Below are 27364 nucleotides of genomic sequence, written 5' to 3'. Positions count from 1 at the left end.
AATGTGTCGCATTCTGTGTCCTGTATATTGCATTTTTGCAATTGGCGTTTAATTCCGAAAGTTGGTAAGTTGCACATTGTGTTTATGCATGCTGAACTCCATTGAAAGGGATCCCCTTTGTTGGCTTCCCTGCCAGGTTGCACCTGGCAGTAGACCGAAGTACACCGCGACCCTGAACGCCAGACCGGTTTTTGAGTTTTCACTTTCCACAAAACCACTGCCCACCGAAATACGGGGGAGAGGTGCCACAAAAAGATAATAAAATCCCCGCTCGCTCCAGTGGCCACTGGACACAATTTGGGGCACACAAAGGATGGGCAAGGGGGGCCGGCTGTCGCATAGACAGCAGCTGGCGAGGTGCGTATCTGGACGAGGCAGGTTAATGAAATACTTGCCTCGCAAGCCCCAACATGCCTCCTGCCAAAGGACACGGCGAGACGGATGTCCTTTTTTCCCAGCCAGCCAGTGTGTGACGGTTGGCTTGAGGCGGTGCAAAGTGCAAAAGTTTGTTAACACTTTGAATTTAACACACAAGCTATTGAATATTAACGAGCTATCGGCGCCAAGAAGCGGCAGTGAGGGAGTAAGGGAGAGAGTCCGGAACGGCCGACAATTATCGAGCATCCGCCCCGTTGGCCACATCAGGTAGTCGCTGCCTTTTGGCAGCTAGTGTGCTCTGCGGATAATTAACATTTGTACGTCAATATTTGCGGAGCTAGCCGCAGGCATCTAAATGAGAATCTCGGCCCGACATGAAGTGCTCTTTGCCTCTCATCAGATTTAATTCCCATTTGAGGTGCGTGTCCAAACAATCGGGCTTTTAGTGTTTAAGGAGGGGAGGCTAAGCCCACCCGGGCGGAAGAACTATTCATTATGGTCAACTGGGAGGCTAAGTGTGTGACAGTCGTTCTAGGGAGTGTGGCCTTGAAAAGGGTTACCCATCTAGATATTTTTAGCATAGAAATCCATAGAAATCCGATGTTGTGACCAAGACGTGCCGCCAATAATTAGATGCCAATTCCCCAGAACTCTTTTCGAAATTGAACTGTCAGAGGAATTATTACCAACCAGCACAGTTGACACTGCCGCAGGGGCACTTCCAGCAGGTTCGAGGGGCATCCTCGACTTCCGGCTGCAACCGAAAGCTCCGGTTCAGAACCCGGCTACTCCCAGCAAGGACTTGGCATTCGGTCCTGCCGACGCCTGCGTCCTTCGCAGCAGAAGCGTTTGTTTGGTCGCAACCACAACCTGCAACACGTTGTGTTTTGAATGCTCTGGCGGCAAACGCTCGTGGCCTGTTGGACCTATAAAAGCCACTTGCCTCGCTTTCGGCCAGCAGTTCCCAGCTCGAAAGCCACACTCGCGCTCCTCATCGGAAACCCTCGACGGAAAGTCCTCAGTGAATGAAGTGTCAAAAGCGACGGTTACTCTTCTAGTCCTTCGGTCGGAGGTGTTGCGAGTGTCTGTGACTTTGTGTGCTGCTGATTTCATAGAACATAAATCAGAAATTTAATCAATCTCACGTGCCGACTTGCAGTTTCCACAGTTTCCACAGTTTCGAGGCTCTTTCGGAGTGATTAAGCGAACGCCAGGTAAGCCTGCCCAGAAGGACTTTCAGAAAAGCCAAGAGGTCCTGGCTGGGGGAACGTGCGGTCACTCGTAATGCGTTCATCCTGGACAGCAGGTCCTGCATTTTATGGCCACATTAAGGGAAACGGGATAAGGAAGGCAGAAAAAACAAAGCACGTACTGAGTGCAAGTGCAGAAGTAAGGACTTTAGAGTGCCTGCCAACGGGGACAAGTTACGATTATGGCGGAAAATTCAAATTTGGCCCATCCTATCCCGCCGAATCCTGTTCCTGTTTCCGCATCCCGCTTCCCACCTACCCCCACCCCTTCCCAGTTTTTCGTCCCTAGGTGGGTTCTTCAATATCCAATTTTAACGGCGGCATTCGCTGGAATAATAAAAATTTATCGTAAGCGCATTAAATTTGTTGCCGCCGCAAGTTTCGTTGCCGCCTCCGTGCTCATTTTATACATTTTTTTAGGTGTAGAGACAAAGAGTCCTCGCAGCAGTTAACATGTCTAAGTAAGCTCTAAGTTGCCCTCAGATCTGCCTTTTGTGTGTCCTGGAGTTGGGAGGTTGGCCGGATGGGAGCTGCGCCATGTTGTGCATTTTTATTACGATTACACAGCTCACACATGGTAAAAGCCCTCAAAAGTCCCCCAGGAACCCCAAGAGCTCCTAGAGCCCCTAGAACCTCCGCTGGCAGGGGTCCATCATAAATTCTAAATTTGTCAAATAAATAGAAGGTGGAAAACGCACCCGATGCCAATACTCAATCCGACTGTGCACTGGTTTTGTGGGTCCGTAATCGGATTTCAGCATGTTTCCTCATCCCATCAGAAAACTGCTTTATGGGGATTTTACTTTGATTCAGTGCCATTCCGATACTTTGGTTATTAATGGACTCCGTCGGTGGGGGGGTATTTGATCTACTCTGAGCCACGAAATGTGTGTCGAGCAAGCAGTTTAAATCCAGCAACGCATTTTATTGGGTTTCGAAGTCGAATAAGTCGAGGGTCCAATCAAAAGCAGGAGAAGTTGTTGAGTTTTCATATTGCTTTCTGATTTCTGTCTTCAAGTTCAATAAACTAAATCATTGCCGCGCTTGTTAGTTTATTGTCTCTCAGTGAAAGTAGCATTTATACTTTTGTAAGTTGCCTTTATTATATATTGCCTTTATTATATATTTCGCTAGATAGGAAATTAGGAAAATTGCTGTCATATGTCTTATTATTCCAATTGTGAAATCACTTTTATAAAAAAAGACAACACAAAAGTAAGGTCTTATATTTCTTTGATATTAAAGCGATTGAGAATTCAATTATTTAATTTAGCGCTGTCTTCTCCGAAGAAGTCTCAGCTCCTGTCAAGTTTCAGAAACTCAGAAAAGCCCGGGCTTAGTATTTCAAGGAAAGCCCGTGCCATTAAAAGCAGCACTTTGCATTCGGGTTCATATTTCCTATGTTAGACGTCTCCTTTTCATGATATTTATTTGCTTAATTATATTTCCCGATTGTTTTTCCAAGTACTCCCCAATGTTTTCTTCTGCCGAAAAGTCAGCAGCAATCCAGCAACAAAAAGGTTTGAGTATTCGTTTCTCCGTTTTTTCCACGGACATAAGAGTTCTTGGTAATCGAAAGACTGTTGGCTCAAACCACCCGGGATTGCATAATTAATTTCCCGCTTAAAGCCGGTTTTCCTGTGACTTCTTTAAAGCTCCATCAGGGGGGAATCTGGGCGGAAGGACCCCCAGGACTCACCTGGCGCCTTCATCCCTAATGTATGTATACAGTCGCATGTAAATGCCTGCGCTCCATATGTTTATGCTAGATTAAACGTTTTTACTGCCGAACTGTGAATGGGGGATAAAACACACGCGGCTGAATCTTCGCCGAGTTATGCAGATGCCAGTTGTTTTCCTTTTTTTTCTTTTTTTTTTTGTTGGCTTGTATCTTAAGTAGGGCCAGCTGCGAGGCTCCTCGGGGACTCCCCGCCCGACGCACACTATTTCATAATGGAGAGTCTAGACCGGATGCCTGAAGTGCGATGGCATCTACCATAGTTTGCGACGTCGACCCGATCGAGTTGATATTAGAGTCAGGTTCATTAATCCCAGCGCACTCGTGGACAAAAGGGCCCAGGAGGCTGTTCGTCTGGGAAGGCCATTAATTACATGTGACTCGTATAATTGATAAACTGAATGCCTGCGGGCATAGCGCTGCTCATTCTTTTGGCCAGACTTCTGCAGTTGACACCTTCAAGGACGAGCTATTTGCGGCTGCCAGTAGCGGTTTCCCATCCCGTGTGCCCTCGCATCACTCATACGCACTGTGGTACGCACAGGTTTATCCCTGAGAGCACCGGCAGCTGGCATGAATTGCAATCTGCATGCAAAGTGCACACAGGAGAACAGGAGGAGGAGGAGGAGGAGGTTGGGGTACTTGCACACATTGCACCACCATTGCAAAGTGGCAACTAAAGGTTGGCGAGATGGCAGGCTGAATGGCCGGAAAAGTGTTTTGTTTTTCGCCCCCTTGTTGTATTAAAATTAAAAGCACATAAAAGGTTCAAAGCTTCCACTTGGCCTGACAACGGAACCGTTCCTGCCCCAATGTGTGAGCTCGTGTTTCCGCCTTAATGCCTCCATTTCCACTTACTTTAATAGTTTCTGCTCTCTTTTCCGGGCGGCACTTCTGGGCCTCTTGGCTGCCCCAATGGCTCCATTGAAATTTAGCACACACAGCCGACCGTCGGGATTCTTGTGGGTGAACAGCCTCTCGAAGCTGCGGTCTCATTTGATTAAAGTGCCGGACCATGTTTGTTGTCCTCCACTTCAGCACTGCTCCACTCCTCCACTTCTCCACTCTGGCCACGATTATCGTCTCGATGGCGATGTGTGTGGTGTGTGTGTGTGTGTGTTTTTGGGGCTGTGCTGATTTTATGGTCCGACGGATTTCCCTTTTCTCGGCTTTCCCCCCTCCTTTTCAAAGCCTCCTCAAGAGCGCCCTTTTTTTGCAGCCTTATTGAAATTTTATTGTACAAAATTGTCTCAACAGGACAACACAGGACACGTTTGAGGCACTTGATGACCGTTAACTGCTTGCCAACCAACTGCGAGGCACTCCAGGAATGCGGAGCAAACCAAAATCGCATTATATTAAAAGCAATTTTAACTTTTGAGACAAATGCCCACTCGCAACCGGGGGAGAGCCTGCCTGAAAGTGGAAGGGGTAGAACGGTAGACTCTGTTCGAGGCACGTTCCTCAGCGGGATTACATAATGTCGGAAAGCGACAGCTCGGCACATTTATATATTTATGCAGGACAATTTACAGTAATTGCACAGCGATTTCGAGACACCGTCGCTGGAAAGCGTTTCCCTTGAAGCAGGAAATTAATCTAGGACAGCGCCGCCCACGAATCCATGAATCTACGTGGCCATGTGGCCAGGGCTTACAGGATACAGGACCATTTGGGCTCGGTTCTCGGCTGTCGGCGCTGCAACCTAATTAACGTGAACAATTCGGTCACATTAACAATGCATATTCACGGCGAAATTGTTTATAATTTGATAACACGCCTCAGTGAGCAGGGAATCGGGGAGCGACCGAAGTTTGCACTCGATCAAGTGGAAAATCAAAACTAAAGACAAGGCCAACCGAGACAGAAGGACAACAGTGGCGAGGAGAAGTGGCTCTCCGGCAAGTGCATTCCTGGAAGGAGCTCCAAGGACTACCCACCGCAGACCGCTCGACTTTTCTCTGTTCAATCTCAGCGTGTCAGATGCAGTGGGCCAAAGGAAGGGAAACACTGAATGAAGACGGAATATCCTGCAGTCCATGGACCGCTGTCATCGCTTGGCAAAAATGGAAGAGTGCCTCTGTCGATTCCTCTTCCTTATGAGCAGGCTGTCAGTCGGTCGAAAGTCGAAAGGGTAGGAGGATTTATGTGGCAAAAAATGAAACGCCATCAGCATATGGCCCACTGAATCACTCACAATATACATAGGCGTCCTCCAATCCACGCGCTCGGTTATTGACAATCTCGGCTAAACTTCCGCCGACCGGCTGCCCCTTTTTGTTGCCATTTTGCTGGCCGTCCCATCCATTTCCACCCGCACTTCCCAGCCAGAGCAATCAATAAGTTGGTATAACCGCCCGCCCCGCCCCGCCCGTTTTCCCTTCCGCTCAGATTTTGCATCCCTGCTCGAGTGGATTTTCTAAAAGTTTCGCTGCCGTTTTTTGCGATTTCGGCTTTCCAGCGGCGACGGCAGCGATGATAATATCAAATTGGGTTCCTTTTTCATCGCTCGGCTATTGAGCGTTTAAGGCGCGAAAGTGGCTAAGTGCTATTCAAAAATCGATGCAGACCGCGGCCGCCATTCTCCCGCCGCAAACATGATGAATCTGAATCTGACCGGCTTTTACGGGCCGATAAAGCAATTAATTTCGAATCTCCCTGGCCGCTCAAAAGAGAGGGGCTCAAAAAATATGGATTCGGATCGGAACCTGATAGGCAATTTGGAGGTCAGAAGATAAAATTAGGCAGCAATATGCTCTGGAGCGGGACGCAATCAGGGGCATCATCAGCGCCGATAAAGATTACGTATATTATTATGTTAATCGGGATTATGATGACAGTCATCAGCGCCTCGTCAGCCTGTGTTGGCTCCTTTGTCCTTCTCTTTCGGTTGGCTCCTTGGGTCCTCCTCCTTCTCCTCCTCCTCCTACTCCGCCTTCGCGGGCGGAGCACCTCCCACCGAGACGCAGACACACAAATCTCTTTATAATCGCCCGGCTCCGTCGTCTTTGACGAGGGAAATAGACGTTGGCCTAGGAGGGGCGTGTCCAGGAAGCCAGGGCTCGGTTGGATGCCAGTTGGAGAACTCGAAAGCCGGAGAACCGAGGGGATGGAGGTCTAGAGAGCCCTGGGCCCACACTTATAAATTTTTATTTGCTGGCATTCCGCAATTTATTTTATATCTTTTCCAGCGCCGTGGCAACTCCGACGGCCGACGGTTTGTCCGTCTGTCCGTCTCTTCGTCGATTTGTTGGCTTTCGCAGCGCTTTCCCTGCCCGGCGGCCTTTTCGGAGGCCTTTCCCAGGTCGCTACACTCCGAGAAAGTTTCGGCCGGAATCTCGTCAAAGGAAGCCGTACACGGCGTCGCCGGCGGAGGAGAATGACAAGAGGCCTAATCAAATTATGCCCACTTTGTTGTTTCGTTGTTTGCTGACGTTTCATTGTGGACGAAAAGCGAGTGCGAGTGCGAAATGGAGTAGATTGGGCCGGAGATGGGCTCATTAGTCCAGATGTGAGGCGCTGATCTGATTGTCGGCTTTCTGCCTTTCTCGGCTGCCCATTAGCCGTGTGTCGGGGCAACGTGACGTATGCGCAATGCATGTTTTGGGATCTCAGCGTTCGACAGACCCTCGTTATATTGGCTGAAGTAAGTTTTCTGCGGACCTCTTGGCATTCCTGAGTACGAGTTCGAGTTCGGGCTTCTGGGTCCCGAGTTCCGAGTTCCGAGTTCGGAGCGCCCGGAATGCTGTTTGTGATTTTATTTCCCTTTTCTTTTAACATTTTTCACCGTGTCGCAGCGGCGCTTTCCCCGCTTTCCCCGCTCTCCGCGGCCTCTTTGTTGTCCTGGTTGTTTGCTCGTGTTTCCGCCATTTCCCCGCATTCCTCTCCATTTTCCCGAGTCACTCACGCGTAAAGCGCGCTGCGTGCCTTATGAATCTGCTCTGCACTGCTTCTCTATTACGTTCTAGACAACTTGAACTTGTTCCTCGTCGTCTTCACCATCGCCTTCGTTTTTCCCCGGGAACTTCCACTCGCTTCCGGTTGATTTTCAGCCGCGTCCTTTGTGCTTCGTTCCTCGGACTCATTTCCTCTCGAACGTCCCGCGGCATTCGTGTTTATTAAGTCTAATTCAATTTTGTGTGGATTTATTTGTTGCATACATTAGGGCCGATGACGCCGGAGTATCCTCCATCGCGCTCTGTCGTCCTGGGGATCCTGGGTCCCGAGGTCCGGGATCCTCTTACCGGGATCTGAGGTGCGGCGTCGTCGTCACAGTTGTAATTACACACTTAGCAGCCCAGAGAGTTCTTCTATGAAGTTTTTAATTAAAACTTTGATAAATAAGCTCAATTTATATCCAGCCAGATATTTAGCATTTAACAAAAGCGCCAACGCATGTACATCCCCCCTCACCCTCACCCTCCCCCTTCCTCCCTTTTTTTGCCCCCCAATTTCTCCCTTTGCGGAGAAGCTGACTTTGTGTTGGTGTGCATTTCTTTGAGAGTGCAGATTTTGCCATTTTAATTGAAATTTGCCGAGGATGTCTTGCTCCCTGAAAATGCGGAGACGTGCTCGGTTACACATAAAGCGGGCAGGATGCGGACTAAATTAAATTGACAAAGTAACTGTTCTGGGGAAAATCGTAAATAAATATGTCCATGGATGCGAAAAAGGTTACAACGCTCGCTCTGCTGCACAAAGTCCTCCACTACAAGCCATGTAACATATCTCTGATTAGGGCAGTTGTGGCAATCTGAATCCGAAATGGGAAGCGATTCATATTTGCCAGCAATTGCATTCGGTTTTATGTGCCCAGGGCATAAACATATGGAAATTTATGGCTGCGATGGCGTGCCCACATTTGTTTCAATTATTCACAGTTCGAGTAGAGCAGCAGAAGCAACATGCATATAAATTCAGCTTGAGTGCCAAGTGCGAATTGTTCGGCGGCAAAGCCAATTGGCAACGACTCCTATTGGGGAAGACTCCAAGTGCCGTTCGGGAAGCTTATAAATTTTTATAGCCCTTGACATAGACGCGCAAACACCCTTCGGCGAAAGCGAGCTCTAAGTAAACCCGCATGAGCTGCCAAAATTGCCGAGCACACACTCGCTGGCAGTCGCCGTGCTGGCAAAGTGGCCCCAAGTGGGTCAGAATCGGGCCAAGTCAAATCAATTGACGCCAAGACGCGTCTGCACTCACACACACAGCCAGGGCCATTGTCGTCGTGTTTGCTGGCAATGCGATTAACCCACAAACGCCCAGGGCAAACGTGCCTCGTGGAATCCTCCTCCGGGGAAAACTGTGGCAAGTCCGACTGCCACTGTCATTGCAAATGCAGCTGCAGCTGTTGCTGTCGCTTTTGCTGTTGCTGTTGCTGTTGCACGGAACGTGGCCAGTCGAAGGAGGTCGCACTTTGTGCCTGCTTCTTGCCACCCAGGCAGTACATCGATTCACCAGCCAACGGGGCGGATGGGTAACGTGCTGAGATGCCAACTAGCCGGGTACTTATTTACCCGCTCTTTTTCCTCATTTCCTGCGGATTGGAGAAGTATTGTGATGCTCCAAAGAATTTCTCTGATTTGCAACTGGTATTTCTCGCTTTTATATTTCAATTTCTATAAAAAGAAATCCAGGTGACTTTATCAAAGAAATAAGAAATTATTTTTTCGGGTGACAATTTTTGGTGCAGCTTGTCGAAAGTTCAAAGTTTATTCTTGAAGGTTCTTTTTCAGAAGGGCGATAAATTTACAGATCGGTAATTGTTACGAATGGTTAATTCTAACTAGCAGTTTTCTTAAAAAGTTATAGTAGTTATACTAACGTTAAAAACGGTAACAAAACAGAGTAATAAAAGATTAAAAAATCAGTAATTTAAATCAATTCTGTAACATTGTGAAGTCTAGTTATTCGAAAACAAACTCAACTGGTGAGAGATATATTTGAGTGTTAATTAAAATCGCCTATGTTCAATTTAAGCGTATTTACTTTAAACGGATCCCTTTTCTTGGTTCATAAATAATATTGTCTCAAAACCCACATATTGCACCAAAAAACAAGAAAGGAAGCTTATGTACCCTTGCAGTCGTCAAATATGATAACATAAAGGCTAAACAACATCGAATCTATGGCGACTTTTCTATTTATTTTTATGAAAGCTATATGATAAAGTCGTCCGATTTTGATGAATTTTAATTCGTTATTCAAGAGTCGTCAGAAAACTCTATTTTCCAAAAATCATGATTATTTGATGAAAAACAACGATGTTATAATTTAATTTCCGTTATTTCTGACTAGATTTTTCGATCTATTCTATGGCAGCTATATGATAACGTTGTCGGATTTTATTGCAATTTTTCCTCGATTCCAGAGTTACTAAAAAGCTCTGCTCGTGGGATTAAAAAAAATCGGCGTTATAATTTTTAATAATAGAAAAATCGTCTTAGCTTCGATGTTATGTATTTAGTTCGACATATTTTATGACTGGAAGGGTATATAAGCTTCAGCTTGCCGAAGCTAGCTTATTTCTTGTTTGATCTTTTCTATGGCAGCTATATGAAAAGAATTATCCGACTTTGAATTTATTTAATCCGAAATTCATTGCTGATCAATAATATATAATATATACTTTATGGGGGCTGAGGAGTCTCTTTCACTGCGTTGCAAACTTCTGACTGAAGTGATAATACCCTTTGCTCTGCAAGGGTATAAAAAGAAACAAGTACACATTTATTTTGAAGCGGAGCATCAGTGTCCACTTATTTCTCCAGTCAGTTCTTTATCTTCAGCACGTCCGGGAAAGCCCTTCACCAACATGCATTTTATTATATTTTCATTTGCAGCGAGGCCTTAAGACTTTTCACTCCAGTTTTCCGCAGTTGTTTTTCATTAGATTTGCTGTACTCGACGAGTGGCGAACATTCGCATCACTGGCTTGGCATCGTTGCCATTGACAATCGGGCAGAGCTGCGCACTTATTTTGGCCAGGGAGCAGATGAAAGGAGCGGTCGCAAGTGTGTAGTCCTTTGCTGTCTCGGCGTCTGTGGTTTGTTTGTGTTTAATTTGCGGCACTGCCAGCTGTTGACAATCGATGACGACCCTCGTGGCTGGCTGCAACCAACGCCAGTTATCTGCACCTGCCACCCTGCCACCTCTTCATGCTCCTTCCCCTAGCTCGCGCCTGATTAAGTTTTTGCATTAATTTTCGTGCACCCTCGATATGCTTCCCTTGTCCTTGGCTTGTTTGCTTAGCCATTAGCCGGGGATCCTGTGACCTGAGGGTCGTGTGAGCCTGACCTTCTTGAAAGCGAGCTGCTTTTGCTGCTTCTGCTCCTCCTTTGACTTTCTGGCTTTCTGGATTTCTGGCTTTCTGGGCTTTCATGCTTCGGTTGCAATCAAATTTATCGGATCCTTTTCGCCAGCTCGCAGCGCTCATCAGTGCAAAGTCGATTACGAAATTTGCGTACGAACCTTTCCCTGATTGCAGAATCGTTGCAACTCGATTGGAGTGCAGTGGAGTGCAGCTGATAAGGAGTGAATCAAGTCGATTAAATGCTACAACTAAGCCCCCTTAGATGTTACCCGACCCAAAGTCTATTGGGCAACTTCCAAGAGCTCGTTCCGATCCTGTTTCCGTTCCCATTGTCCAATTAGCCGAGCCGCAGCAACACGACCCGGCTCAAGCTCGCCATTTTGCATCGGGTTCGGGGTGCTGCAGCTAATTTGTTGTTTCTGCAGCTGACTTTTTCCCCACAGACTTACTCATTAGGAGCCCGAAGGATCTGGAGGCTTCGCCGGCGTCGTAATGAGCTCAGCTCAAGTGCAAACTGTTTGCCCGAATGGCGGGCGGCCAAAAGGACCTCAACCTCGTCGACGTCGCAGTTGTCGTTGTCGTCGCCTTCTAAATTTAGACGGCCCAACAAAGTTTTTAACAACACTTAAGTCGGACAGATAAAAGGCGCTCTCCGCTGCCACCATTTCAGGCTGATGTGCCGAGTCCTTCCAACACCCCAAACACCCCAAACACCCCACTTCAAGCTTCAGGCTTGAAGCTCCGAGCTCCAAGCTCAATGCTCGCTGTTCTCGGCGGCAATTTGCCGTGATTAGTATAAATAAGTAACAGTTAGTGACCCATTTTCTGCACACCATTGAGCCAGAAGGAAAGGGCTCTAACGCTTCCATCGTGGAACTGGTTAGGCCAGATATGTGTCCGCCAGGCTGCTCCTCTGTGGCTTGTGAAATTCCATCCCTTGACGAGCCCTGAAATACTTTTATACTCGGCGAGCTGTACAAATAAAACATCAAGCAAGAGTGTCTAACGGCGTAGAGGGGATTCGGGGGATTCCACCATAAAAGTGTTTAAATTTAAGTGGATTGTTAGCCATATTAAAATAAACTCAGATATCCGAGCTCTTGAGTTGCCACGCTGGTCAATTCTACAAGTCGTTTAAAAAGTTAAACGCAATTTAACTTAATCACACCTTTATTATTTCGCTGCTGTAACTAAATATACTGTTTCCACACTATATTTATATGATATTTATTTAAAGCCATAGGTTATTATAACCAAATCTGTTCTTTTGCACTGTGACTCTTAGACTCTAATAGATATTTACCCCGGAACTCAAATGATAGGAAAATTCTGCCCTAATCACAGGAATCTGTCAGTTGACTCCTGTCAAAATTTGAAGAAGCTGAGCAATTTGGCTTGTATTTGACAGCCATTGAAAGCAGACTTCATGTAAAATTTAATGGAGAACGAAGCAAAGTGAATTGAAGGCTAACAAGTTCAGTTTCCATAGAAAAGTTGGCTAACTATGCCCCTAGGGATTAATTCTCGTATAAATATACCTCTAAACAAATGCTTTGTTCTCAAAAAAATCGATATTTTTTTAAATGGTAGAGTTGGCTAACCATCTAAAATAACGAACAATAAATTAACCTATATGGTGATTTAAAATTGAATTTTAACTTAATATCTACCTTAATGAATATGTAATGAATGGCAAGTTAAACAAATAAGCAAACAGGTTTACCTCGGAGCCCATCTCTTTGTGAAAAGGGGGATGTCCTCGCAACTCCTACCCGAAATTGTATTTATGTCATCGCTCCGTGCCTCACAGATTAATATAGCGCACACCGCCGGGAAAAGCGTGGAAAGGTGTTTAGGAAATGTGAGCTGGAGCAGGAAGCAGGGAAGCAGGAAGGCAGGGAGACAATCTAGAGATGCCTTCATCGCAGTAATCAACAGTTTAACGGCAGCGCCTGTTGGCCTAGATTCTGCGTCGCCACTTTGTAATCGTTAAGCCGGTCCGCCGGCAACTACAGCTGCCCCTATATGGCTCAAATGGCCGAAACGAGAACGTGACGCGGTGACGCGGTGAAGGGGTGTGATTATGAGGCCGGAACGCCGAGCCTCTGACCAGCATCTGGATCGTAAAATCATTTGTTTATCGCTGCGGCCGTTTTCGGGCCCATTAGCAGTTCAAATCCATTGCAATAAATCGCCGAGTTGCTGAAAACAGGGCTAATTCCTTCGCATGCAGCACGGATCTTTGGCGCCAGATGGCAGATGACGCGACGATTGGCATGCAACATAAAAGCGTACTTTATGATTTAAGCACCGCAAAGCCGCAGCTCACAGCAGGAGAGCCCACATGCCGAAAGTTAATCGCACATAAAACGCAATACTTTATAGTCGTCAAAAGTGCCAAGGCCCAACCCCAATAAAGCTGCCAAATTTTACTGCATATAACCGTAACATAATGGAATTCATTTTGCGAGCCCCACATTCGCAAACGACAAACAAATCAGTTTGAACGAAAGCCCACTGCAATTAGTTGCGGTCAAAGAGTGGCTAACCAGGGAATTTCAAGTCATTTGGGAAGTTTCGGTTGAGTGAAGCTTGGGTTCATCTTAAACGGACGCACGGTTTGAAATTACTACTGAGTTGGAGCGCCAGCAACTTATAGCGCAATATTATTTGCAATTAAGTAACTTGTTTACAACTCACAAAGTACGAAAGCAACTTACAAAGTGTAAAAACAAATTTGCAGGAAAGGTGCTGATGGAAAGTCTGAAACATAAACCTTATTTTACTATAAGTGTTTTTTGAGTTATGGGATTCTCGGTAAAGAAAGGACTATTTCTGTGCCAAATTACTACTTTATGTTACATAATGAGCTGCTCAAGAATGTCCAACAGTATTAGGGAAAGCTCTCAAAGAAGAAATATCCTTTACAATCTTAGCAGTGGTTGAAGTGACTTCTGAGACTGAGGTTTCAACTCGATTTATTTGGGAAAGATTTGAAAGACACACCTGACATTCTTTATTTGAATTGATTGATATTGATGGCGATTGGTTTCTAAATTTCTCGGCTTACACACTATGAGATAACCGCTTTTCACTTTCCCCTAACAGAAAGTGTTGCCTATTCGTAAACTTTTGGCAACTTTTTTAATAATGGTCAGATTTTAGAAGACTTGTTGATAGGGTAAATTTTTATTTGATTCTTGCTACAGTTTTCTTGTTGAGAGTTATAGTGAAAGATATACATGCAAGTAAGAACAACAGAAACTAGATTTTGGCTTTTAAATTTCCTAGAACAACACTTAAGCCTTCCATCGCAACCTTTTTGTGGACGTGTTTGTTTGGGCAAGCCCGACTGTTTGTATCTTGAAGGACATGGGTCCCAACAATAACGAGGTTACTTTGGCACTCGCTGTGCCCTCATCAGGGATGACTGAGTATTCGCACCACACTTTATTTCTCGCTGTGTGACAGCGATGGCTGGAAGGTTAACGCACATGTCCATCATCTGCAACAAAAGCGGCTACACAGATACAACACAGATGCCTGGTGCGATCGGGCGGAAGTGGTCCTCCACTCGCGCCACTTGCAACACGAGAGCCGGCAACTTTTCGCGGCTTTTCGTGATATGTCGGGGCAACTTTTGATATCCCTGCGGTATCCGAGGCATTTTAATCAACTCGGGATCGCAGCAGGACGGATTGGAATGCTGCTAATAAATATTTATAAATTCAGCCCTCGCACACATTGTTTGACGTTTTTCGACTGTCCCGGCAGATACGAAAGTTTCGAATTCTCCGGCTGGCCGGGCAGCAGACTCGAGTGACAGCGTAAACCTAATCCCTGGCCAGCTGAGTCCCTAAGCCAAACTGCTCGGTTGTTATCGAGTCATGGCCAATCCCTGCCAGTGCCTCCGAGTCGTTGTGCCTCCTTGGCTGCAGGAGAGCCCGTGTTGCGGCCACAGGCAAATGTGCTTTTGATGACATTTTAAATGCCTCCGGGCCGGGGAATGCATCCCGACCAGGGCTCATCCCCTAAGAAACTAATCAATAGGACGCTCCGTCTCACATGCGCCTGCCAATCTGTGTGTTTTTTCCGGGCTACGATTTCCCCCTTACCTCCGCCACAAAAGCCGGCTGAACGAATTCGCAATAATCGCAGGGGCAAAACCATAAATTGATTCCGGGAAAACCGTAAAAAGGGAGCTCCCATTTTTTATTCCTCCTCCCGTTTTTTCCGGCCTTTCCTTGCAGTTCTGCGTCGCTGGAGCAAACACGTTCCGGAAAAGTTTTAAAGGGCCTCTGCCCTTTGAGTTGTTGATGACATGTTTCGGTTTCTGTTCTCCGAGGTCCGTGGTCCGTGGTCCGTGGTCCGCAGCCGGGAAGATAAAAACAAAAAATGTCAACAACAGGAACGCTTTTATTTGAGGAAAACAGAAAAATTAATTCAAGTTTTGCTCTTTCGGCCTGCTTTAAAATGTAAAGCGAAAACTTCTGGCCTGCGTTTGCAATTCTTTTATGTTTTCCACAGCTGTTGGCAGTTGTCTTCGGCGTGGGCCTAGTAGATTTAATTAAATTTTTGTATGGGAAAACATTTTCAAGGCTGCTGCGTGTGCGAAAGTTTGCGTTGCGTCTCTGCTCCGGGAACCGTGGGACATGTTCAAAATAGAGTCCCCGGGGGGAAATTGGCGAGAGCTTCGAGTTTTAATATTGATATTTAAATTTTCTAATTTACCCTGCCCGTGGGAAATCCAACCACCTCCCCTCTTCCATCCAATTATGTCATTATCCGCACGGTTTCGGCTTATCTGAAGCACCTCCACTGCAAACTGCAAACAGAGTGTCCCACATGGCGTATGCTCAATGCTTTCGGCAGGCCGTCTGGCCAAACTATATGCAAATTATTATGCACTCGGCTGCTGCTGCTGCTGCTAAAACAACACAATCTCTCGTGCCAGTGGGCTTTCATCAGAAATTATCCCGGCGCATGTAAATAGTTATGAATTTGCATGGATGCAGCAGAGTTCAGGTGCGTTTTGCATTTAAAACTCGACCAGAGGAGGTGAGGAATTAAAAATACGACGCCAGAGGGGGAACTTTCAAGCATTCAAGCATTAGATATTCCCTAAGTTTGCAGCCAGGATGAAAGTAAATACGCGAAGAATAATAAACTTTGCTGGAGTGTTTTACGCTTTACTGATATAAAAGTCACAGGTCGCAGCAGATATTTTCCCATTAACGCAGAGCTTTACTGCTCGGCAAAACGAACCAGGTCATAACTCCACCAGGTCATAAACCACCTGTCCAAGAGGAAAGGCAGGTGCATCCTGGTGGGAGGAGCAGCTTGTTAGTTTATGGAGCGAGTTCATTAGCCCGGAATAATTAACTGCCGATGCAGCCTCACCGAAATCGATCGTTATTATCTCCACGCGGAGGCAGCTAACCGAATTTGTCTAACGCAATTCGTCCTCTTCTGAGGACCGGCAATCTGTGCAGCTGATTGCAACAAATTGCGTTTGCCGGAAACCTAATTATATTAAGTTGCAATTACGGGGAGCAGAGTGCCAGTCCGGTGGCACAGGTGCAAATGGCTGGCTTTAACAACCCAGAGTTGCAGAGCTACAGCACTACGGGCTGCCTGCAAATTGAATTGGCTGCACTTAGCATGCACATTACATCACGTGCCCATGTGGAGAGCGAAGTCTTTGCCTTTGCCTTTGCCTTTGCCAGTGCTCTTTGCCACTCCATCGGCCGCCGTGTTTGTCCGTTGCTTTATGAGGCATACAGTTCGGGTTCTTATTTGGATTGCACCGGGGAGGCGGAGGCCCCCGCAGAAGCCCCACTCGAATCAGTTTGTTTCGATGCCGGGCTATTTGGCCCGACCTCCGAATGCCGAGCGCGCCCGTACGTTTATCTGATTTGTGGGACGGGCACGTGAGCAGATTATGATTACACGCAGTGCGCTGCATGCCACATGCAGCATGCAGCATGCAGCAGGCAGCAGGCAGGATGCAGCATGCCACTGCAGTTCCAGATACTTTGAGCTCGGCGGCGCAGCCAAATTGGCAAAGCCAATCAGGGGCAGCAAACAGAAATGGATGGCATTCAAAGTTGCCGGCGAAACGGGAAACTTGCAAATCCTTTTTGAAAACATATTGCATCCGTTGGTTTGGTTGCCTCAGGGTAAAATTATGAAAACTGAGGCAGAGCTTATTCAAATGATGCCGATTTTGTTTATATTCATATACTGTTATAAATAACAGTACCAATAAGTTGAGGTTTATAAAAAGAAAAATTCAACCACATTTAGGAAAACATTTTTGTACGCTTTGTTTGTTTTTGTTTAAAAATTTTTCACAACCGCAGAATCAGTTTTTTAAGATTTGTTAATCTTCAAAAGCAACAAATTTAAAAATTGTTAGCTTTAAAGATCATAACAATTTAAAAAACATAAAAATTGCTTACTCAAAATAAGTGCAAATGATGTCTTTTTTCTCACATGAAAATAATTAATTAATGAACAAATAGGTAAATAGACAAACCAAATATTGAAATCCATTAAATCATAAGATAGCTATTTTTTAAGCCCACACAAAACCAATAAAAATAACTTATTTGAACTTACTTATTAATTATAATTTAATCTTTGATATTGGTATAAAAACTCATAAAAGTTTTGTGTTATAGTTCGAAGCTTAAGTAATTTACCCTTTATCGCAGCGAAAGTTACTTTTATAACGTACTTAAAGCCACTAAATCAAAGTTCTCGCACTTTATTTGCATCCACAGCTTCGCACTACTTGGCGACCGGAAACGGAAGTTGTCGGGCCGGAAGTGCGGCTGGTTGTTGCTGTCCTCCCCCTCCTCCTGCTCCTTCGACTGCCCCGTGATGTGGAGAGTGAGGCGAAAGTGTTGCTAAACACCGAGCTGGCAGCGGAAATCGAGGAAGTGCTCGGACTTATAATGCCCCGACTTTGGCTCAAGCACACAAAAGCGGCGTAATGCAGCGCTGAGGATAAGGGAACAAACAATCCAGGACGCTCCACTTCAGGCGAACGAAGCCGAACAATCGCAGGCGAGGGCCCTCCACTTAACGACAAGCGATTTCTAAACAGGACGAGGGCATGGCGGACCTGGAGCGCATTCGCCTCGTCCTTCTGGGCGGCGCCGGCGTGGGCAAGAGCTCCATCGCGAAGCGCTTCCTGTTCAAGACCTACACGGACAAGTACCGCGCCACCGTCGAGGATCTCTACAATCGCGAGTACGACCTGGGGGGCGTCACCCTGAAGGTGAGTCCTGCGACTGCATCCGGTCGCAATGCAATGAGTCCACGGAGAGCCACGACGCCAGCCGTGTGTTCCCTGTCCTTTATTGCTGACATTTGCCATTTAAGCGGGATTCCGCTGTTCATATTTACTATATACAAGCTTAAAAGACGTCAACATCGCAATAGCCATTTCAGACCTATTCATTAATATTTATTACACAACATAATTACCTTGTTAATATTCTCCGTATTCTCCGATTACAAAAATTATTCGTATCTCGCAAGGACCTACTTAAAACGTGTTTATTAGTATAACTTCGTTTATTTACACTTAGCTTTGTATTTAACAATTATATAGACACTTACACCTTACATTTTCTTACAATTTTTATTCTTTGATATTATTTTAAGGGAAATATTTAAAAAGCTTCTATATAATTGTATAATTAATTTTACTGAAAAAGTTCATCCGAACTAATTATAAATTATAATACTTCGGTTTCTCCAATCAGAAAATTGTAGGTGAAAAAAATCATAATAACGAATCAATTTTTTGATATAGTTTTGATTTCTTCTAATTAAAATAAGCAAACAAATTCGTTCTCTGCTGAAAAAAATATAAGCAAATAAATTATCTTTTTTAAATTTTTTATCATTTTGAAAGGACATGAGTTTCGTCATTGTTCGTTCGAAAAAAAATGACATTTACAAAATATTTAGACCCCAAAACTTTATCTGATTTAATTGTTCATTTACGGAAGAAAAAAATCATTACTCAATTATTATAGTACTTCAATTAAAAAGACAATTCAATATAATTCAAATACTCAAGCATATTTTGGTGCCAATGCAATTCCTAAAACACATCTGCCTATCTTATGTTAAAGCTGAAAGAACAAGTTGGCATTGTTCCGACTGAGTTATTTGCTCTTAATGAAAATTGGCAACAGGGAAAACCGTTTACCACTTTCCGACAACATGAAAACACTTTAAAATTATACCCTTAGGCCAAACAAGTGTGCTCTTCTTTGAAATGCATTATTTTGATACGCCACTTCGGCAATTCAGCTCGGCCGAATAATTTAAGCCACAAGCAGTTAGGGGCGACTTCATTAACCCAATCACCGTTGTGGTCATCAGCTCGCCGGAACGGTAAGCCCATTAATTGGGTAGAAATCTACTAATTGGATGTCTGGGGAGTTTCCACAGTTTCTGGCTCCGCCGGCAGCGAAGACATTACGCTCCATATGCAAAGTATTAGCCGAGCCACGTGTTCTTCGGTCTCCTGGCAATCGAGAAGCTCCTGAAAGCCTATTTGGGAGCAAGTGGGTTAGGCAGAAGTGGTTGGTGGTTTCTGGGGTCGCTGGATCCAGACAGCTCCGCCCGAGGCCGCAGCTCGGGATGATTACATGTGTTCGAGATGAAAACATGAACCGAAGGACGGGGTTTCTCTGATTTAAATGTACTTACGGCAGTCGGGGGTGAATAGTTTCGAGGCAGGGTTCTATCCGCTTCTTCAGACGCCAGTTCGACCGACTGACAAACTGACTGACAGCCCGGCAATCTCGTGGTCGGAGGCTCATTAATCAAATTTGCACACGCTCAAAACAGCGGAAACAACGAGGAAAATGTGGGCCATTTCCCAGCCCGCCGAGCCACCAGAGCTGCCGTTAAAGAATCGCTATCCAGGGCGGAAAGCACTTTTAGTATGCCCCTTCAAGAGCGGCAATTAATGGATAATAACTTGTTAGCCAGGGGAAACGCACCGGAAACTGATAAGTGCTGTGTACTGTCTTAATCGGGTCCTAATCGACTGTAAATAACCATGGGAAGCTCCCTAGCATCCCAGCATTTCGGCATTCAGGCCCTGTCCTGAATCAGAACCTCTGAAAGCCATCTCAGCTGCCTTCCAAGCGGCGGCATCCTTACGACCATGTCGCGCCACAGGAAACTGTGCAAACTTCTGATGGAACATCATTCAACGCTCCGCTCTTCGAGCTGATTATGTGCTGCTCAAACTTGTCTTACACCACGAGCACATGCTCAGGCACCGGCGAACAAAAGTTGCCTGAAAGTTGATTAATAGGTGGCCTGGAAGACTACCGATGAGCGACGAGCGATGAGCGTTGGCGTCGTTATTATCAGCTCCTCAAGCTCTTCAAGCTGGCCAAATTGAATCGGAGCGGTTGTTGTTCGGCGACACTGACACCCTTGGCGGCGGCGCCTTTCCAGACTTTGGTTTTCCCTCCCTCCAGGATCCAGGACATACTTCGATTTAATTAATTTCGTTTTAGCGACCGACGGGCTTCACATCCATTAATTTGGCCTGCTTCCCCCGGATTGAATTCCACTCGGGAGCTGTCACTAAGGCCCAAAGTGATTTATGCCCGGCCACCTTCGGTGCACTTTCCTGCCAGCCAGGTGCATTCAAATCAATTCCAGCCGGTCAACTTGCGATGACTGTGCTCGGGTATAAGGGCTCCAAGGAGAGCCAGCAGCCCGCTGTGACTGATTGCCGGAGCAGCATGTGGCCACCAAATGGGAACATTACAGTGCACTAAGCGATTCCCGCTCTTTGAAAGCAATTTCGTGTACGCACACCGATGTGCCGCACAGCAGGCCGAATGGAAGCCTCGAACGTGGCTGGTTGAACAAAGCCAAAGCCAGGCCAACGAACAATGGCTGACCGACGAGAAATGGTGTCAGAAGTATAAATTGTGTCATTCTGTAAAGTGTTTTTAATAAAGTTTACTCATTTCGGGCAAACAATGCGTTACAAATTTGCTCCACAATGGCTGTCAATATTGAATGGGGCGAAGGGGGAGGGGCTAAAAGAGGGGGGAGTGGTTAGTGGTGAGGGGGGAAGGGGGAAAGGGGAAGGAAGGAAGGGAAGGCGAAACTGACAAGGCTAAACGGTTGGCATTGCCCGCAGCTCTTCGGCTTTAACGTGCTATTGACATTCCGGATCGCATTCAATGCGTATCGCGTATACGCCACGTGGCTATATACACAACATAACAGATGCTGACACGGGGATTAGTTGGCATCAAGTGAGCACTGAACGGCCGCGGGACAGGAGACACAACCTCTGACCCCTGGCCCCTGACCCCCGATTCAGGAGCCACCAATCGACAGTCACAGTCTTCGTCCTCGCGCACTATGTGGGGAAATCGCTTAAAAAGCACTCTATTAAAAGTGATTCGTGTTAAAGAAAACAGAAAGTTTTCAGCTAGCGACGTCGTTTTAAAACAAAGTGTCGCCGAAGTCGTTTTGGGAACTGGTTGATTCTGTCAAAAAAGACACGCTTTGCGTCAGTTGCTCTGATGAAGTTTTATTTCTAAGTTCAATGTTGATTATTTTTAGTTTTTTTTCAACGAAAAGTTTTAATAAAGTTTTTCTGGTATTATGCTGAAATCGATTTTAAAGATTTTTAAGAAAAAAAAGTTTGATTTATTTATGTTATGTTATAAAAACCATTTTTGCGGAAGTTAACTTGATCTTAATTGCAAACTTCATAAAAATTGAATTCAAATAATTAATAAATAATAATACCTTATTGATGGTTCCTTTTTTATTTACCAAATAATTAACAACTAAATTCTCAAAATGTAATACTAAATCATTTTAATTTATTTCAAAAGAAGACCCCAAATAACAAGGGCTTTAAACATCTTTAAAAAGCTTTTCAACAATGTGTAAATATATAGGAAACTTTTTGCCACGCAGTGTAATCAAATCAATAATTAAATGAGATACCATTCATGTGCCTTATCATGAGGTAATAATGCGATTTTCCTTGAAATTAAATTTTGTATTTTGTCTTTGTGACGAGTCAATTAAAAACCGCGACCGCTCGACAGCAAACTGTCATCCACGACAGGCATTCTCAAATAGACGGACGCTTAATGCCGTTGTAGGGCCATTTAAATTTAATTACACGTAATTTTTCAGCACCATCCTCCTCATCTTTCCTCCGCTGGTCCTTTGCAGGTGGACATTTTGGACACGTCGGGCGACATGCAGTTCCCCGCCATGCGCCGCCTGTCCATCGCCACGGCCCACGCCTTCATGCTCGTCTACGCGGCGACATCAGCGCCCAGCTTCCAGTGCGTGAAGCAGTGCTTCGAGGAGATCCGGGAGCAGCGCGGCGACTTCCAGGTGAGTGCCGTGTGCAGTGTGCAGTGTCGGGTGCAGCGCCCTCCTGCATTTTGCATGTAATCAGCGGACTGGAGCACCCGCCAGAGAGCAGCTCTTGCACTCCGCCACAGTCCGAAAAGCAATTATGAGGGCTTCCTTTGAGGGAACAGCAGTCAAGCCAAGCGGCAGAGGCTTAGGCTTTCGCCAGGCTCTTGTTCTAACGCGGCACAGTGGGTCCGATTCAAGATTATTCAAGGAAAAAATTTCAAAGGACCAAAAGCAATTAAACATGTTAAGTTGAAAAGAATTCTGATGAGGAACTGTTAAACAATAACTGGAATTATTTACATTCAATTCGGAACCATTAAATTGTTGTGTTGGCCATAGTAATACTTAAAAAATTGTATTTTGCCACGGTTAGAAAGCTATGTACATTAATACATTAAATCAAAAATTTTACGAATTTTGTTCTGCGTTCGCCTTTGGTCAAAATAAATTTTAATAATATTTCAACATAAAGTTAAGTCAAAAGAATCAGTTTTAAATGTTTTTAAAGTAGTTTCAGTGATCTTAGCAGTTTAACTTCAAAGTTTGAGGTTCTGGGACGCTGACGCATGTCTAATTTTAAATGGATATTTTATTCACAACTCAGAATAAATTAAAAGATTTTTGGCCAGTTAATGTGCTATGCCCGAACTCAAAATCAAATCAAATGATTCACGTAGAAGTAGATGTATTTTAAAGGAAAAGCTTAGGAGGACAATAATCAAAGTCCGTGTCACTTGACCGCAAAGTGTAGGCAAGTCGCTTGGCTTGACTTAACCGCAATTACCACTGTGAGATGGTTGCTGCCATTGTTCGCGAGGCGCTTTCACGGTTTCCGCCGAGCGCCGCCATTGTGAAGGCGAGTATCAATTATGGCACAATACGCTTTGTCTGCAGACCGATTTCGGGCGGAGAAGGATTCTTGTTCCGCTCCGAGAACCACTGCTAATTCCAATCTCCCCTTTGCACAGGACATCCCCATCGTGATCGCCGGGAACAAGGCCGACCTGGCCACCACCCACAGGGAGGTCAAGCTGGAGGAGGTCACCGATTGGGTCTTCTGCGAGCTGCCGCGCTTACGGTAAGTCCCACATTAGTTGCACGAAATACGGGCGGCATTCAACGCGCAACAGCTGCTGCATGCGACAGCAATTAGGGGCAACTGCCAAAAGTTGTGCAACAAAGCCCGCCGCACAAAGCCGCAAACCACCAAACAGCTGCAATTTTCATAAGTAACGCAACAAAGTGGAATTAAAAGCGAGCCATAAATTCTGTCCTCCCCACGAAAGCTGTAATGGTAGAACCCAAAAGGCAAACGGCAAAAGGCAGAAGGCAAGCGGCGCAATTAAATTGCTAGAAATGAAATTAAGCGAGGGAGAGCGTGACAGCGGGACATGAAAGGGAGTTGGGAGTTGGTCTGGTCGGTCCGCCGAAATCAGTTGCATTGTCCGCGGAACGGGCTGTCGCGCTCATTAAAAGCCATTTGTTGGCCTGGAAAAGTGTCGCAGCCAGAGTCACACAGCGAAAAATAAAACGGGAAACAGTTCTGCAGGCGGAGTGAACTTTTGTTGGCTTAGCCTTTGTTAGCTTACCAAAGCTGTACCAACTAGGATAACAATTTCTGTAGGTAAAGCAGCGTGTTATATAGAATGTAATGGGAGCTCTTTAAAAGGTTACTTTTATCATTTTTAATTTTAGCCCTTAATAGTAAATTTAATGAGACGGGTTTTGCAGAAATAACTGATGGGAACAATTTGTTACATTCAGTATGTTCTTCATGACTTTGAAACATTATATACTTTATACTATATTTGTTTTATACATTGTTTTTCTGAGTGCATAGAGCGTTAAATCGCATCAGGAGAAACGTTGCCCATTCCCACATAGAACGATTCGTGGTAAGAGCTCCTAATTGGCCATCTTGCATCGCTAACGGTGTCGCTGTCATGTAGAACACCAATTGGCGACCAGACCAACTGTCGTATGAGTGATGCGTTGGACTCTCCCGGCGAGTGCTCCCTGAATACTAAACAGTCGGCACATCCTGTATGCACATATGCATGAGGTCCTTCAACTTGGCTGCTCGAAAACTGTTCGAAGGATGCTCCTGGGAAATGTGAAGGGGCCATGGGATGTTTGATTAGTTGTGGCATCAGTAGCTGATTTATGTTTCCCTGTGTGGCACAATAGGTAAATACTGGCGAGCTTGTCTGATTCCCTCCTCAGTTGAACACGGAACTAAAGAATAAACTCAGTGAGAAACCACAGGCAACAGATTTCAATTTGTTTTTCCTTTCGGTGCATAAATGCATACAAAATGTATGATCTCGACATATTTTCAACAAGCAGGTGATGGGAGAATGGCACCAGACGATGGTAAATGTTAAATGAAATCTATTTGTGAATATGCACGACGAAGGCATTGAAAAATATGCAACCATTTGTCAAACATTGAATTTAACACAAAACTTTAAAAGCACTTCAATGGAAGAAGTATAAGCATTGAATCTATTTTACTAACGAAGCAAATAGATTTTATGAAAACTAATTTGGGCTCCAGTGCGTCGAAAAAAGAAGCTGACTGACTTGGTTTCAGATAGCTTTTACATGTTGGATTCATTCTGCTAATAATTTATTGATCCAAGCCCAATAAACCAAAGCTTGTTAAGTTGTGACACAGGTTTCTCAATTTAGGTAAAACCAGAAAGAGAATAGCCAGCAAAAAATCAATTCCACTCCGGAAGTTCAACTGTGTCAAAGGTTACAGTCGGAATCGACGAGTGGCTAACTAGAGTAACTGGCCTGATTAAGCCCGCTGTTTGGCCCATTAACAATTTTAATGCACTTCTCGCGTGACAAGTAGCCCTGAAACGGTGGCCGCATCCTTCGATCCACCGGAAAGCAGAAAACACAGAACAGAAAACAGAGAACAGAGCACAGTGCTGGCCAGCACTTCTTTTCATTCGGCTTTCGCGGGTAATTGCTTCCTTAATAAACTGCGGGGCAGGACTCGTAAAATCACTTACAATCACATACGTGCCTGCCGCCGGGAAGCGCGGTAGTCCTGGCATAATTCCATATCCCGCGGAAGGCGGAGGAGGGGGAGGGGGAGAGGCGCAGGAGGGCGTGGCACGCTCGTGTTACTGTTTAAGCAAGCGTGCGTAAACTTATTTAAAAGCGACCGACACACTGGGAGCAGAAAGCCGCACAGGAGGCGCACTCAACCGCAAAATGGAGATGACAGAGGCCGCAGGACGAGGGATGTGGCGCGAAGGACACGGGCGGCAGGACGAAGGACGCGGGATGCAGGACAGTTGGCGTGAGCATTACGTACAAATCTCTGTTGGATTAAACATTCACGCAGATTGATGGTGCGGTTTTGTCCCCGAGAGCGGGAAACACCTTGAACCTTTCGCCACAATCTCGCACCTCGCACCTTCACTGTTCTCTGTTCGCTCCTGCCACACTAGACTCCACGTGAAAAGTTTGTGGAGCAATGCAATTTGTTGCCAGCTGCCGCTGTCTGTCTGCCTGTCTGTCTGTCTGCGGTTAAACGCTTTAAGAGCCCGCCACTCAAGTGCATTTATCTGCCCGGACGAGTGTGTATGCTCGTATAGTTGTTTGTATATCGTTGGCTGTGTGTCTGCATTTGGCGCCCCGTGTGGATGCAGTAGGGATGTGGAAGTGCTCCTCTTTGCCGAAGGTGCAACAATGAATTTATTCCACATTCAATTGCAAACTCATGCGCGTTTTCAGGGGCGCTTTGGCTGCGTTAATGCGAAACACAAACTCCCACTCGATATCAATTTTACTTTGATTTACTGTTATTGCAGCTTACAGCATTAACAATTCAGCCGCCTATTTATTTATTTTGCCAAGTCAGCCGTTGCGATTTTAATTAAATGAAGCTCGTGGAATATTAAAATGCTCCCAGTCACTCGGGCAACCGTTTCATTTCCATTAAACTCGGAAAGCCTCGAATTAATGAAATTTTATGTTGCCGAGTAAGTTTGATAAACGATTTATTAGAGGCAAACGCAAGTTAGTTGTAATTTACTTGCAACCAAATTTATATTTTTGTATCTAATAACATTGTTAGGTAGAAATATGAAAGGTTTAAGCTCAGCTAACGTAAAACTTATTTTATTGTAATTTATGAATGTGCACATGATGGAAGCCCATTTCTAAATTGAATTGTTTTAAGCCGAGCCCACTGATGATGTGCAAATTGAGGCTTAAAACTAGTGTAGCAAGCAGCCCTATGTACATATACCTATTATTAAGCACTGCTTGTAAGCAGTTAACGTTATTGTGTATCCCTTAAGTTAAGTCATCCTTTATGTCCCCCTTACTCCTTTAAGAAACACCATGTAAACCCATCTCTAAGTATGTACGTCTCTCTCTTGCACATACGAGATTGTGAAATAGGCTAAACATTAACAGACATGATGAAATAAAGATCACTTTTGCTGCGACCACTGAAGAGAAAAGACCCTGATTGTATCACTACACTAGGTTGCTCTGGCTTTGAAAGTTTGTGCGGAACACATCACCTGCCTCGTTCTCCACTTAACCACTGACGCAGTTTTGGGGCGCCACCGCGAACCCGCTTCCTGCAGCGAATCTACAGCAGCGAGCCGAACATGACATGCTTAATTTGGCCATTAGCAACATTTGTTTCGGCCGCCGACCTCCGCTCCCTCGGATGATTGTCGATGGCCAAGTTGGCCGCGACGAACACAAAAACTCTGTTATGCATCGAACATACCATACATTATTGTAGGGCTGCCCTTGTTTGGCCTTTTTGCCTTTCGGTTTCGGTTTGGGTATCAGTTCGGATTCGGGTTCAGGCTTGGGTTTGGGTTTGGGTGTCGGTTTCGGTTTTTTGTGGCAGCCTGGCTTTGTTTCGGGCCACCGAAATTGCTGATGTATGCATTACGTATCCCCGCATGAAAAGTGTGCAACCCATTTCACAACCGCTTTCCAATTGCAGGGCCAAAGTGCTGGAGTGCTCGGCGAAGGAGGACAGCAATGTGACCGACCTGTTCAAGTCCCTGCTCTCCCTCTCCCGCTTCCTGCCCGCCAGCAGTAGTGGGAGCGGGGGCGGCGGGGGCGGGGGCGAGGCGGCGCCCAGCGGCTTCAAGCGCCGCTCGTCGGCCTACGTCAGCGCTTCGTCCAGTCGCAGTAAGTAGAAAATAGCAAGTGGGAAGTAGAAAGGGGGAAATAGAAAGTAGAAAGTGG

General features: G+C 45.5%; 1 protein-coding gene across 2 annotated transcripts in view; it reads left to right on the top strand.

The window, feature by feature from the left end:
* Nucleotides 1-1351: 1351 nt before the first annotated feature.
* LOC108094279 (GTP-binding protein Di-Ras2) overlaps nucleotides 1352-27364 on the top strand; it is a 34330-nt gene continuing 8317 nt past the window's right edge. The window contains exons 1-5 of one of the 2 annotated variants that reach the window (XM_017194772.2): nucleotides 1352-1592; nucleotides 17464-17963; nucleotides 21932-22099; nucleotides 23095-23204; nucleotides 27117-27307. In XM_017194772.2, the coding sequence (XP_017050261.1) occupies nucleotides 17799-17963; nucleotides 21932-22099; nucleotides 23095-23204; nucleotides 27117-27307 (634 nt within the window). In that variant the 5' untranslated portion in view covers nucleotides 1352-1592; nucleotides 17464-17798. Of the gene's footprint in view, nucleotides 1593-17463; nucleotides 17964-21931; nucleotides 22100-23094; nucleotides 23205-24075; nucleotides 24211-27116; nucleotides 27308-27364 lie in introns of those variants that run through there. The other variant, XM_017194773.1, reaches the window with a different exon arrangement.

This window comes from Drosophila ficusphila, unplaced genomic scaffold (assembly GCF_018152265.1).
Source record: "Drosophila ficusphila isolate 14025-0441.05 unplaced genomic scaffold, ASM1815226v1 contig_414, whole genome shotgun sequence".
Classification (NCBI taxonomy): Eukaryota; Metazoa; Arthropoda; class Insecta; order Diptera; family Drosophilidae; genus Drosophila; species Drosophila ficusphila.
Note: the sequence above shows the minus strand (reverse complement) of the source record. Positions and strands in the feature narration are given on the sequence as shown.